This window comes from Neomonachus schauinslandi, chromosome 9 (genome assembly GCF_002201575.2).
Source record: "Neomonachus schauinslandi chromosome 9, ASM220157v2, whole genome shotgun sequence".
Classification (NCBI taxonomy): domain Eukaryota; kingdom Metazoa; phylum Chordata; class Mammalia; order Carnivora; family Phocidae; genus Neomonachus; species Neomonachus schauinslandi.
In genome coordinates, this window is record NC_058411.1 from 105,812,147 (window position 1) to 105,825,892 (window position 13,746).

A 13,746-nucleotide genomic window follows, 5' to 3' on the forward strand; every position below is an offset into this window, starting at 1 on the left:
ACTTGGCAGGTAAAGTCAGGGAATTCCCAAGAAGCTAACTTTCATTCCCCCACATCTTCCCTATCCAATCACATCTTAACACAGCTGGGTGAGAGGAAGAACACTGATTTTGGCTGATGTGCAAGTCTATACTTTTATAGACTTGCAATAGCAGTGCTTGTTTATTTTTTGTGGTTCGTTTAGACATTTTTATATAAGACAGATTGTCCCCGGATAATGGTCAGAATGTACAGGCCTTATAGAACGTGTGTGGAAGGCCACATGTCATTTAAACACAAAAGGTCTTAATGAGAAGTAATGGTATCTTATTTCTGCAAACCTTGTTCTCTTACTCTTTTTCATAAAAGAATGTATTTCTAATCCTTGATTTAAACTAGTTATTTCACTGTATCTGATCATTTGAGCTTGTCTCTTTTCTAAAGCTTTTTTACTATTGAGAGATGCCAGCTTTAGGAAAAGGTGAACCACATACTTGAGCCTGATAAGTCTGTGATTTCTTTCTTTTTTTTTTTTTTTAAAGATTTTATTTATTTATTTGACAGAGATACACAGCGAGAGAGGGAATACAAGCAGGGGGAATGGGAGAGGGAGAAGCAGGCTTCCCGCTGAGCAGGGAGCCCGATGTGGGGCTCGATCCCAGGACCCTGGGATCATGACCTGAGCTGAAGGCAGACGCTTAATGACTGAGCCACCCAGGCGCCCCAAGTCTGTGATTTCTTATATGAATTTATATCTTAAGCCATAGCTAATTCCGCGTGTTTTGATATTGTTTTGATGAAATGTAGGGATATAATTTATCTGTTCTATCATTGAAGTCAACAAAAGGAAAACCTCCCACTTTATATGACTCTATACAGTGCTTAGCAGAAGACTTATAGAAGATTCCTCCCCACACACAGTGCTGGTCAGTTGTAAGGGTCTGGAGTCAGAAGAGGTCTGGGTTTGAGGTCTAGTTCTGCCACTTACTGACTTGGTGCCATTGGGAAAGCTGCTTAGCTTCTCTGTACACCAGCGCTCTCCATCTGTAAGAGGACGATAATAGTACCAGCATTACCTCAGAGGGTTATTAAGGTAAGGTATAATGAATCACTGTCTAAACCATGAAGCTTAATAGAAATATGAACTACTAATGTTATTAGTGTTCTTTGAAAGTATATAGCCCATCACTGCAGATATGTTCAGATTCACATTTATGTCCTTAACCATTCTGTAGGTCGTTTAGTATCTCAAGTGATTCTGTTATTTTTTTCTTCCCATAGAGCGTATCATGTCCCGAGTGGGAAAATATTAGCTGTAAAGGTAAGTACTGGATAAATTTTATGAAGTTCCTGAAGTTCTTGATGCTCACTACTTTCTCTTCCCCTGTTAGCTTGAGTCAGAGGTATCGTGAAAGAGGAGATAAAATAGTTTAAGTTTTGGATGGTAGGTTATGGAAGCTATAGTCCTGTTGTGATATTCAGCCCCTCCTCTCTCAGAGGGTACCTTCACCACCTCAAGCACTGCTTTCCTATCTATTATTTGTTCCTTTAGATATCATAACTCTTAGATTGTTGCCGGTAATAGATTTAAAGAAAGTCAACTTCAGGTTATTCACTTGTAGAGAAGGGAGCATGCCTATAAATAATCTAAAAAACTTAACTATTTGGCCTTGCAAGTGCATTATAATTTCTCATAATTTCATACATTTTGAATTATGTTTAACCTAGGCTAATATTAAAATTCTTGTGCATGATTATTTAGTTGGGTATGGCAAGGTGCTACCAGCTATTTCTAGATACGATTAAAAGCAATTTTAAAGAAAGGACACATTTAAAAAAAAGCTGTTAGAGACTTTGAATAAATGAAAACAGTAGGTGTTTACAAATATACTTTGTACTAAGACCTGACCATAAAACTGAGCTTTAGAACGAGGACTATACTGTAATCACTTTATATCCCTAGATTCTATAAAATTTGTAAAACATACTAGATGCTTAAACTGAGTTGAATGAATGATTTAAGAGTAGGTATGATTGTTGTGTTTAAACTTCATCTGAGTTAAATGAATGAATGATTTAAGAGTAGATACAATTAGCAGTGCCTAGGTGGCTCAGCTGGTTAAGCATCTGACTCTTGCTTTTGGCTCATGTCATGATCTCAGGGTCTTGAGATCAAGCCCCGCATCAGGCTCCACGCTCCACATGGAGTCTGCTTGAGATTCTCTCCCTCTCCCTCTGCCCCTCCTGCTCGTGCTCTTTCTCTTTCTCTCTCTAAAATGAATGAATAAATCTTAAAAAAATAAAAATAAATTTCTTGTTTAGCCCTGAGCTTCTTAGCAGCCAAGGCAAAAACCATGTAACTTATTTAATAGTCATGCTCTGAGAGAAAGAAATGGCACATTTCTTCAAAACAGGCCGTTGTTTTTTTTTTAATTAAATCTTAAAGAGGGGTGCCTGGGTGGCTCAGATGGTTAACCATCTGCCTTCAGCTCAGGTCATGATCCCAGGCTCCTGGGATCGAGTCCCACATCGGGCTCCCTGCTCAGTGGGGAGCCTTCTTCTCCCTCTCCTGCTCCCCCTGCTTGTGCTCTCTCTCTCTCTCTCTCTATCAAATAAATAAATAAAATCTTTTAAAAAATAAAAATAAAAATCTTAAAGTGTGTTATTTAGTTTCCAAATATTTGGAGATTTTCCAGATATCTTTTCATTATTGATTTCTAATTTAAGTCTGTTGTGGTCAGAGAACATACTTTGTAGAATTGGAATTATTTTAAATGTATTGAGATTTGTTTTATGGCCCAGAACATTAATTATTTTGGTGTTTCCTGTGCACGTGAAAAAAATGTTGTATAGGGTGTTGTATAAGTGTCAATTAGATCAAGTTGACTGACAGTGTTCAAAATTTCTGTATATTTACTGTTTTTTATCTGCTTGTTCAGTCAACTATTGAAAGATGGGTGTTGAAATCTTCAGCAATAATTGTGGGTTTGTCTATTTTTTTTCCTTGCAGTTCTATCATTTTTTTTCTTCATGTTTTTTGAAGATCTATTAGATGTATTTAAGATTATTATGTCTTCTTGATGAATTGGCACCTTTATTGTTTCATTACAAAAGTGACCATTCTTTAGCCATGGTAATATTCTTTGCTCTGAAATCTACATTGTCTGATATTAATATAGACAGCTACTGGAGCTTATGTTAACATGATAGAGCCTTTTACTTTTAACCTGTTGTGTCTTTTTATTTGAGATAAATTTCTTGTAGCCAGAATGCAGTTGGGTCTTGTATTTTAATCCATTCTAATAATTTCTGCTTTTTAATTGGGGCATTTAGACCATTAACATTTCATGTGATTATTGCTGTGCCTGGATTCAGTTCTGTCATCTTGCTCTTTATTTTCTATTCTGTCTTTATGTCCTTTTTCTTGAGTGGTTGCTTCAGAGTTTATAGTATGTATCTTTAATTTATCATAGTCTACCTTCAAGTAATATTGTACCAGTATCTATAGTATGAGAACTTTGTAATAGTATACTTTTCATTTCCCTCATCCTCAACTTGTTTGTTTTTAACATACGTTTTAGTTTCTCATATGTTATGAACCCCAAAATGCATTGTTATTATTTTTTATTTAGACAATTATTTGTCTTTTAAAGACATTTCAAAAGTAAGTTAAGATTTCTTTTATATTTACTCTTGTTTTTACCAACCCCAGTGCTCTTCATTCAATTGTGTAGATCGAGACTTTCATCTGGTACCACTTTTCTTTTGCCTGAAGGACTCTCTTCTTTTACATTTCTTATAGCGCATGAGTCTTCTGGTAATGAATTCTTTTAGCTTTTGCATGTCTGAAAAATGTATATTTGATCTTTCATTTTTGGAAGATGTTTTCACCAGATGGAGAATTCTAGGTTGATCACCCTTTTCTTTCAACATTTGAAAGATTTTGTTTCACAGTTTTCTGGTTTGTGTTCTTTCCAATGAAAAGCTTACTGTCGTTTTAAATCTTTATTATTTTGCACATTAGAACTGACTTCTCTGGCTGCTTTTAGGATTTTTTTTTTAATCACTAGTCTTATGCAGTTTGATGATAATGAGCTTTTATGTAATTTTCTTCTTGATTCATACACTTAGGATTTGTTGAGATTCTTGGCTCTGTGGATTTTTAGCTTTCATCCAAATTTGGGAAAATTTTAGCCATTATCTCCCTCCTCCCCCAACTTCGGAACTTAAATTACATATGTATTAGGTTACTTGAAGTTGTCCTGCAGCAGAATGAGGCTCTGTTGTTTGCTTTAGTCTTTTTTTCTCTCTAATGGTTCATTTTTGGGTAGTTTCTATTGTCAAATACTCAAGTTTTCATCTGCATTGTCTAATCTATTAATTTCGTCCATTGTATTTTTCATTTCAGACACTGAACTTTTTGTCCCTAGAAGTTTATATGGGTCTTTTTTACATCTTCCATGTCTTTACTTAACATGCTCAGTTTTCCTTCTATCTTCCTGAATATATGTAATGTAGTTATGGAATATGTGGAATATAATTAACTGAATTCATGGTTTTGTTTATTAATTCCATCATATGCATCATTTGGAGTCAGTTTTGACTGATTGCTTTTTCTCCTCATTTTGGGTTATATTTTCTTATTTTTTTTAAAGATTTATTTTTATTTAAGAGAGAAAGAGAGTGAGCAAGTTGGGGAAGGGGCAGAGGGAGAAAGAGAATCCCTTTGGTCTTCTGCCAGGGAGCTCTTGCTGCCTTGGCTTCCTCAGACCCCCAGTTCCATCTCCTCAACATAGGGAGATGGCTGAGCTTTGCCTGGAATTCCCACCCTATCCAGGAACCTGCACACTCTCTAGTCAGTAAGCTAGACAAATCATAGGGCTCCTCTTATTTGTTTTCCATCTCTCAAGGATCATTATCCTGTTTTAACTGTTGTCAACGTCTGGACACCTGTTAATTTTTCTGGGTTTGGTTTGGTTTTATTTTGGATCTATTCCTTTCTTGTCACCTCTACAGTCCAGATGCTTGTTTTGTCTCTTGTCAGACTTTGAACAGAGTTTAAAGTGTTCTCTCAGAAACGGAAGTTGCTATTTATTGATCATTTATACTGTGCTAATAAGCACTCTACGTACCCTCTCCTCATTTAATTATGAATTAATGAATAAATAGCTTGCTGAAGGTCTCACAACTAATAGAACTAGGATTTGAAGTCAGGAAAGTCTTGCCCCAAGTTCATGCTCTCAACCTGTGTACTATATTGCTGCTCACTGTCCTTAGATTTGGCTTCCTAAAGCATAGTTCTGGTCACATCTCTTCCCTTTTAAAAATCTTCAAAGGCTCTATATTACTCCCAACTAAACTAAAAACTCTATAGGATGAAACTCAAGATCTTGCACAGTATGTCATCAGCCTACTTTTTATAGCATTATCTTATGTGTCTGAATGCCATGCTTCTTTTAAGTTGAACTCTTTGCTTTATCTGAACCCAGGTACTTTCACACTTCAACACTTTGATTCACATATTTTTCTCTAATTAGAATGCCTTCACCCATGTCTCTACCTATCAAAATTCTTAACACCCTTCAACGGTCAGCTCCAAAGCCCACTCCTCTATTGAACTTACGTAGATAAATCCTGTCACATATGGTCTATCTATCACTCACTCACTTTCTCCTTTGAACCTCTCTAGAATTCTCTGTATGTGTTTCTTACGGATGTTATCACATACTGCCTTGTATTTTGCTATTAATATACATGTGCATTTCTCTCCTTACATTCAAATCTCTTTGTAAGTAGAGAACAGATCTTATTTATCTTCTTGTCTTATTCATTGAAGCATGCAGAACCTTGCATTTGGGCTTAGAGGATTGCATGTAATAACTAGATGTTCAACACATAATTTGTTGAATGACTAAATAAATAAATTTGGTTCTCTCGTTTGTTCTTCATTCATTCATCTTTTGAAGCAGCATCTTGAAAGCAGGTTCAGCTCACATACAAAAGAAACCATAGTGTTCTTTGTATGGACCATTGCTCTCACCCAGAGTAGTTCTTAGCTTTTTTTTTTTTATATTAAAGGGTGAAATGAAAGGTTAAGAGTTAGAAGTGCATTTGATCTTTTCCTGACCCTCTCCTGACTTTTGTGTGACTTCAAGCATGTCACTTGAACCTCTCCATGACCTCAGCTGTGAAACGGGGCTACCTCATGTCACAGAGGGATTGTGAAGAGCATCAAATCACACTCCTTGTCTAAACAGAATCACCTGCAGGGCTCTGACGCCTGCATAGAATGATGAGGGAAATTTAATTTTCCAAGCCAAGTGGTCAGTTGGACCAACACTTTGAATGTCTGTGGGAGTAATTAGATGAAAGTCCTTGAAAATCCATTACTTTTCTTTTCCTACTCAAAATATTTCTTTTTTTTGTACTTCTAAATGTTCTTACTTTTTTTAGACTAACAAAAGAATATTTTAGTGTTTCCCCTTTCAAACTTCAAAGGTGGGAAAACATCACCAGATATTTTAAAAAGCAAGTTGAATTTGGGGAAGAATAGAAACATCTTGGATTTTTATTTTATACCAGTGAATTTAGAAAAATTTCTACCTTCAAGAGAACATTTTGAAAAATGCTAACTAAAGATAACCATTTGATAATGACTGTAATTCATGAAATGTGTTTCTAACTCACTTTATTGGGGGACGGGGGTGGAGGTAAGCAAGATAGTTGCAAACAAGTAGAGCAGAAAACAAATAAAAATAATCTTAACCATCTTGGCAAACAGAACCCTTTTTGTATCATAAATGTATTCTATAAAATCTTTTGAAGTACAGCCTAACAGATTTCCTAATATTTTTTATTTTCTGATTGGGGAAAAGTCACCTAAGAGGAAATTTCTTAGCTTGTATATAGCATGTGCTGATTATCATTCTTTGACTGCTTTGGGTTTCTGCTGCTTTTAAACTAGCATTTAAATGGACCATTTGATTAATCATTTGTATACTGACTGTAATCCTCCCAAATTTCCTTTCTGAGTTGTACATACTGTAAAAGACAATTATGTCGCCACAGATTAAATAAGCGAATTAAAACAGAATAGAGGCTTAATTTGACCTGTGATTTTGCTTTCCTTCCCTTTAGTGGAGTGTATGCCACTCCAGCAAATAAATGAAGTCATCCATGACAGCTTGTGATGAATTGCCGTATTTATATTGTATATTTTAATAGCCTCACACTAATTTAAATTGAGCACAGAGTAAATTATAATTCAGCCACTTGACTGCTTATATTTAACTTGACAACTCATCCTTATTTGTCCTGGAGGTGTAGTGGAGAGCAGCAGAAATGCACCCAGGTATTTCAGTTTCTCACTTAACCCTTTCTTCCTGAAATGCTTCATGTGCAGATCCTTTCCAGTTTGAAAAATTGAGCTTTTCCTAAGGAGGAAAAAAAAAATCACAATAATAATGAAGACTCAGGGAGTCCATACTTTCCTTGTACTTTAAAAAGAAAATTAGAATTTGCCATGCTTTTTTCCATTGCTTTCAAATAAGGAATTGGACTTATTTTTAGCAGTTTAAAAGCTCACTCCCAGGAATGCCCAAGGGAAGGAGAATTAACCTTCTACCTAGAGTGCCAAGTCTCCCAGAAAATAGAAGAGCATTTCAGTAGAGTTATTTTAAGGTGAATTTTACTTTCCCTCTTAAGTTCCAGAAATTACTTTGTTCACTTTTGCACCATTATGGAATCTCCGCTATTCTGGCCCATAACAAATACCGGGAATGATCAGGACCCACTAGAATGCAGTGGATTGGCCCCACAAATACAGTATTACTTGCTACATTTTAGGTCAGTGTGGCACTTTTATTTATTTTGGTGTTTATGTCTTCAGTGTTAAATTCAGTTGTAGAAATCAAGCAATCCACCTCCTTCCTGTCTAGAAACAGCTTCTTATTTAGAGGATTATGGTTGTAAGGAGCACTTTAATTAAATCCCACATCACTTAATGGGCACTGCTGTAAGAAAGACCCTGTGCTGGGTGCTGGCTGTAGGGGCAGGGGGACCAGAGAAAGATGCCCAAGACCCAGTGCTTTCCTTCATGCGGCTTACAACCACTTTACTCTCTAGGCTTGTGGTTTTAGGAGATAGGCATGAATGCCAAGGTAGAATGTGAGAAGGGGCATTGTCAAGGGCCAGAGCTAGAGATAAATTCTGGGGGCGCCTGGGTGGCTCAGTCGTTAAGCATCTGCCTTCGGCTCGGGTCATGATCCCAGGGTCCTGGGATTGAGCCCCACATCGGGCTCCCTGCTCAGCAGGAAGCCTGCTTCTCCCTCTCCCACTCCCCCTGCTTGTGTTCCCTCTCTCGCTGTGTCTCTCTCTGTCAAATAAATAAAATCTTTAAAAAAAAAAAATTAGAGATGAATTCTGATAGAGGGCTTTGGGGCTGGCTTCATGGAGGTGGTGGTGGTGTCATTCAAGCTGGGTCCAAAAGATAAGAAAGGTTTTATGATTAGTAACTGTGGGTGGAGTGAGGAAGCATACCTCCAGTGGAGGGAACATCAAGAGCGAAGACTGAAAGTGGGGAAAGCACAGGATCTGTGTGTGGATCACCAGTACAAAGCACCTAGTGTCTGAGTTGGTGGTATGGTGGTGAGCATAGCTGCCTTTCATATCATCTGGCTTCACATGAGAATTGGGTTTGCAGTGGGGAGCAGTGGGAAAAGGAGTTGGAATAACTAGATTGTGGAAGGATTCTTTGAATGTTGTGCTATAGTTTTTTTTTTTTTTTTTTAAAGATTTTATTTATTTATTTGAGACAGAGAGAATGAGAGAGACAGAGAGCACATGAGAGGGGGGAGGGTCAGAGGGAGAAGCAGACTCCCCGCTGAGCAGGGAGCCCGATGTGGGACTCGATCCCGGGACTCCAGGATCATGACATGAGCCGAAGGCAGTCGCTTAACCAACTGAGCCACCCAGGTGCCCTGAATGTTGTGCTATAGTTTTAATGTTATGCTAGGCCATGGACACCTAATTAAGGTTCTTTTTTTTTTTTAAAGATTTTATTTATTTATTTTGACAGAGAGATTGAGAAACAGCGAGAGAGGGAACACAAGCAGGGGGAGTGGGAGAGGGAGAAGCAGGCTTCCCGCGGAGCAGGGAGCCCGATGCGGGGCTCGATCCCAGGATCCTGGGATCATGACCTGAGCCGAAGGCAGACGCTTAACGACTGAGCCACCCAGGTGCCCCTAATTAAGGTTCTCGATCAAGGGAATGATATGTTTACAGCCAGTAGTTTGGGGTTAATTGCAAGGTGTTGGCTCACTATGTGGAATCCTGCCGTTTCTGGATTGGGGGCCTGGAGATGCAGTATATCTTAGTAATCATACAGAGTACTGAATAAATGGCATTTTCGAAAACTTAGATAAGTGGTTCTCAACCTTACTGTGGGTTAGAAATCAGGTGGAGCGTTTTTTAAGAATATCAAGACGTGGGCCCAACCCACAATTGATTCCATTCTTCTGGGGTAAGGCCTGTGCACCAGGATTTGTTTAAAATACCCTCATGTATTGATATAAATACCTTTATATAAAAGTAATAATAATATGCGGCTAGGGTTGAGAACCACTGGTCTGAGGTAAATAATAAGTTCATTCCTTTTCGTAGATTTTTGGGGTGAAAGAGTCCCTACACTTGACATAGTGGTGTGAATAGTTCTGATATTTTATGGCATGGAATTGAAACAACACTAGATGAATTTATTTTGTCACTAAGTTTTATACAGGAACAAAAATGTTAGTGAATATTGTTGGCAAATGATTATTGATTTAGAGAAATGTTTAAATGTTTCTCGGCAGTTTTGTATTACACTTACAATCTAGTTTAGTGAGAGCTTTTATAAATAACCCTAAAGCAAAAACTCTTGATAGAAACTGGCCATGCCTTTTCCCCCCTCACTTTCCCCTCCCCCAAATGGATGTCAGTACTATAAAACGTGTTTTAAAATTATCCTTTTCTTTCCTTGCTCTGTCAGCACTTTGCAATTCATAATTTATGGGTTTTTTTTTCCCACTGTGAGTGCATATATTCTGAGGTTGTAATACAAAATCTGTTTCAGTGTTGCATGGTGTATAACTGCACTATCATGGTAATCGTGAATGTTAAGTTTTTATCTAGAAATGTCTAGAGTCAGAAACTCTGCCACAAATCTTAAAAATTATCTTTCACCTGTTTTATTCTCAGCACTGTCTTTTTTTTTTTTAAGATTTTATTTATTTATTTGAGAGAGAGGAGAGACAGTGAGAGAGTACAAGCGGGAAGGAGAGGGAGAAGCAGGCTCCCTGCAAAGCAGGGAGCCCGATGTGGGGCTCGATCCCAGGATTCTGGGATCATGACCTGAGCCAAAGGCAGATGCTTAACGACTGAGCCACCCAGGCACCCCACAGCACTGTCTTTTTTAAGTAAAAACAATTTCCCTTGAATTGGCTTCACTGAACTGTTAAGTAAAATTTGAACAGTTGACGGTCTCCTTTCCTAAGAAACAAGTGTTTGAAATAAACTAGAACTTATTCTAAGTAAGTTTGTAAATTGTTTTACATTTCCATGTTACCAATCTTCCTCAGTGGTTGATGCTTTAAGGAAAAACCATAAACCACCAGGACATTCTAAGAGGTATCTGGGAGTCAGGGAGGGACCTTGACATTGCCAGGCTATGTGGCTTCTCAGCACCTTGCTTTCCTCCTTTAAATCATTTCTGTGGCTCCTTCAAGCTCCAGCATTTTATTATAGTATTAGCAAAGAAACATGACTTTGAAAAATATAAAAAGATGATGTATTTTTAAAACTCCGTATTTCTCTCATAGCTAAAAAACTTACTTTAAATGTCATTTTTACTCATCATCCTCTCTGCTTATCACCTAGTGTCTGAATTACAAGACAGTTTTTTTTTTTTTTAACGGTTTCAGGGTCATTCCTTTCTTCCTTTTCTGGAAATAACCAGTGTGGCCAAAATAGGGTATATAAATTAAGGGTGTTATAACTTAACTGACTTTTAAAGCCAATAATACTGACCTTTGAGACCTGGCTTTTTCCTTGGTCCCATCAATCACTTCTATACCATCTCCTCCAATACAAAGAGTTAGGCAGATGTGGGTACAGTTTGTATTCCTGAGGGTTAGAGTAGTGGAGAGGAGAAGAAGGGGGCAATGAAATGAGGAAACACCATATTTTTTCCTTTTTATATTTCATAGTGAGTATAGCTATATTTAATTTAAAGGTGAATATATGTGTAAATGTTGATTCCTTTCTGTATTTAGGTCATACTGCTAGATATTACACTGGAACTTCAGAAGCAAATTATGTCTGAATTGGAAATTCTTTATAAGGTAATTTTTCTTGGTTATTTTTTCTCATAAAGCATCTTACGGTATTGGCTTGCAGGTTTGTTTGTTTGTTTTTAACTACCTTTGTCTTATTTTTGTTACAGTGTGATTCATCATATATCATAGGGTTTTATGGTGCGTTTTTCGTAGAAAACAGGATTTCAATATGTACAGAATTCATGGATGGTGAGTTTTCCCTATTATAATATTTTAAAAATGATTCGGGAGGTAGAGTACTTTAAAACCTGGTTCTGATATAGATGTCAAGTAGAATTAAAAATAATTAAAATATACTAATAATTACTTCCTTTATACTCCAAACATCTCAGTGTTAGAGGTTCCTGGTGTTAAATATTTACAGCTGAGGTATAATTTCAAGAATGTAATTTCATTTACTTTTATTGAAAATTTAAATAGAACAGATTAAATGCTGGTCTAATCGGTGGTTTGATATTTGATTCTTCCATACAATCTGTCCTTACTTGCAAAACAGATGTTCTGTTCTTCTAATGTGTCAATAGCCAAAACAGATTTTCTTTTAAAGAAATCTATTAACCCAATGTCCTGTGTCTTTTAGAAAGAAATCGGTTCTTAATTGCAAGATAAGAAATTGTTTTTCAACACAGCTGTTTAGCCAAGATGCGTTTAGTTTTCTTTGGACTCTAGCCCTTTCCTTTCATCTGTATTTTTCATTCATTTCTATGTTGCTAACTCTTTCTCGATCTGAATATTTTGGCAAAATGCAGATTTCTTGGTACCCTATCCCTGAAATGATGTCATCATTGTTACCCATTTTAAATCAAAGCAATCTTTAGATTTTACATATCAGTTTTTCAATGTCTAGCGCATTAAAACTCAACATTTTTTTAATATACTTAGTTCATCTGGGGGATTCTCAGTATATTACTAAAGCAACTAGTTCATGCCTTGCAAGACTTTTTAATAAGCCAACATTGGTACCTTGATAATATAATAAGGTATATCATGTGTTCTAAATTCAGTTTCATTAAAATATGTATTTATTGAGATGGCATATTTAATCACCAAAAAGTCACCATTTTGATGTATACAACTCAGTGGTTTTGAGTATATTCACAAGGTTGTGCAACCTCATCATCACTAATTCCAAAACATTTTTAATCACCCCAGAAACAAACTCCTTAGCCTTTAGCAGCCGCTCGCTCTTCCGATTCCACTAATCTGTGGCAACAACTAATCTACTTTGTGTCTCTAGATTTCCTTATTTTTGACTTTTTATATAAACGGAATCATGCAGTATGTGGCCTTTGTGTCTGGCTTCTTATACTTAGCATGATGTTCTTAAGGTTTATCCATGTTGTAGCATGTATCAGTACTTTATTCCTTTTTTTTTTTTTTTTTTAGATTTTTATTTATTTATTTGAGAGAGAGAGAATGAGAGACAGAGAGCATGAGAGGGAGGAGGGTCAGAGGGAGAAGCAGACTCCCTGCTGAGCAGGGAGCCCGATGCGGGACTCGATCCTGGGACTCCAGGATCATGACCTGAGCCGAAGGCAGTTGCTTAACCAACTGAGCCACCCAGGCACCCACTTTATTCCTTTTTATGGCCAAATAATAATCCATTGCATGGACATACCACATTTTCTTCATTCATTCATCAGTTAATGGGCACTTGGGATGTTTCCACTTTTGGGCTGTTATGAATAGTGCTGCTCTGTGCATTTGTGTACAAGTTTTCGTGTGGACATACGTTTTCAGTTCTCTTAAGTGTCTATATCTATAAGTTAAATTGCTGGGTCATATGGTAACTCTATGTGCAATTTTTTGAGGAACTGCCAAACTGTTCCATTCTATTTCACACCAGTTTGCCTTTACACCTGCAATGTATGAGGGTTCCAAATCCTCAACATCTTTGCCAACACTTGTTACTGTGTGTTTTTTTTTTATTATAGCCTGGTGAGAAATGGTATCTCTTTAGTTTTGATTTAGATTTCTTTTTTTTTTTTTTTAAAGATTTTATTTATTTATTTGACAGAGAGAGACACAGCGAAAGAGGGAATACAAGCAGGGGGAGTGGGAGAGGGAGAAGCAGGCTTGCCGCTGAGCAGAGAGCCCGATGCGGGGCTCGATCCCAGTACCCTGGGATCATGACCTGAGCCGAAGGCAGACGCTTAACGACGGAGCCACCCGGGTGCCCCTGATTTAGATTTCTTTTTTTTTTTTTTTTAATAATATAGTATTTTATATATTATATATTATAATTTTATAATATGTTATATGTATGATATTTTTTTTAATTCTTATGTTAATCCCCATACATTACATCATTAGTTTTAGATGAAGTGTTCCATGATTCATTGTTTGTGCATAACACCCAGTGCTCCATGCAGAATGTGCCCTCCTCAATACCCACC

The 13,746-nt window shown here is 37.0% G+C and overlaps 1 protein-coding gene across 2 annotated transcripts in view; it reads left to right on the plus strand.

Annotated features, from left to right (window-relative positions):
• MAP2K5 (mitogen-activated protein kinase kinase 5) overlaps positions 1–13,746 on the plus strand; it is a 247,019-nt gene that overhangs the window by 80,152 nt on the left and 153,121 nt on the right. For both annotated transcript variants that reach the window (XM_021693799.2, XM_044917822.1), the window contains exons 9-11: positions 1,260–1,299; positions 11,288–11,356; positions 11,458–11,539. In XM_021693799.2, coding sequence (XP_021549474.1) covers positions 1,260–1,299; positions 11,288–11,356; positions 11,458–11,539 — 191 coding nt within the window. The remainder of the gene's footprint in view (positions 1–1,259; positions 1,300–11,287; positions 11,357–11,457; positions 11,540–13,746) is intronic.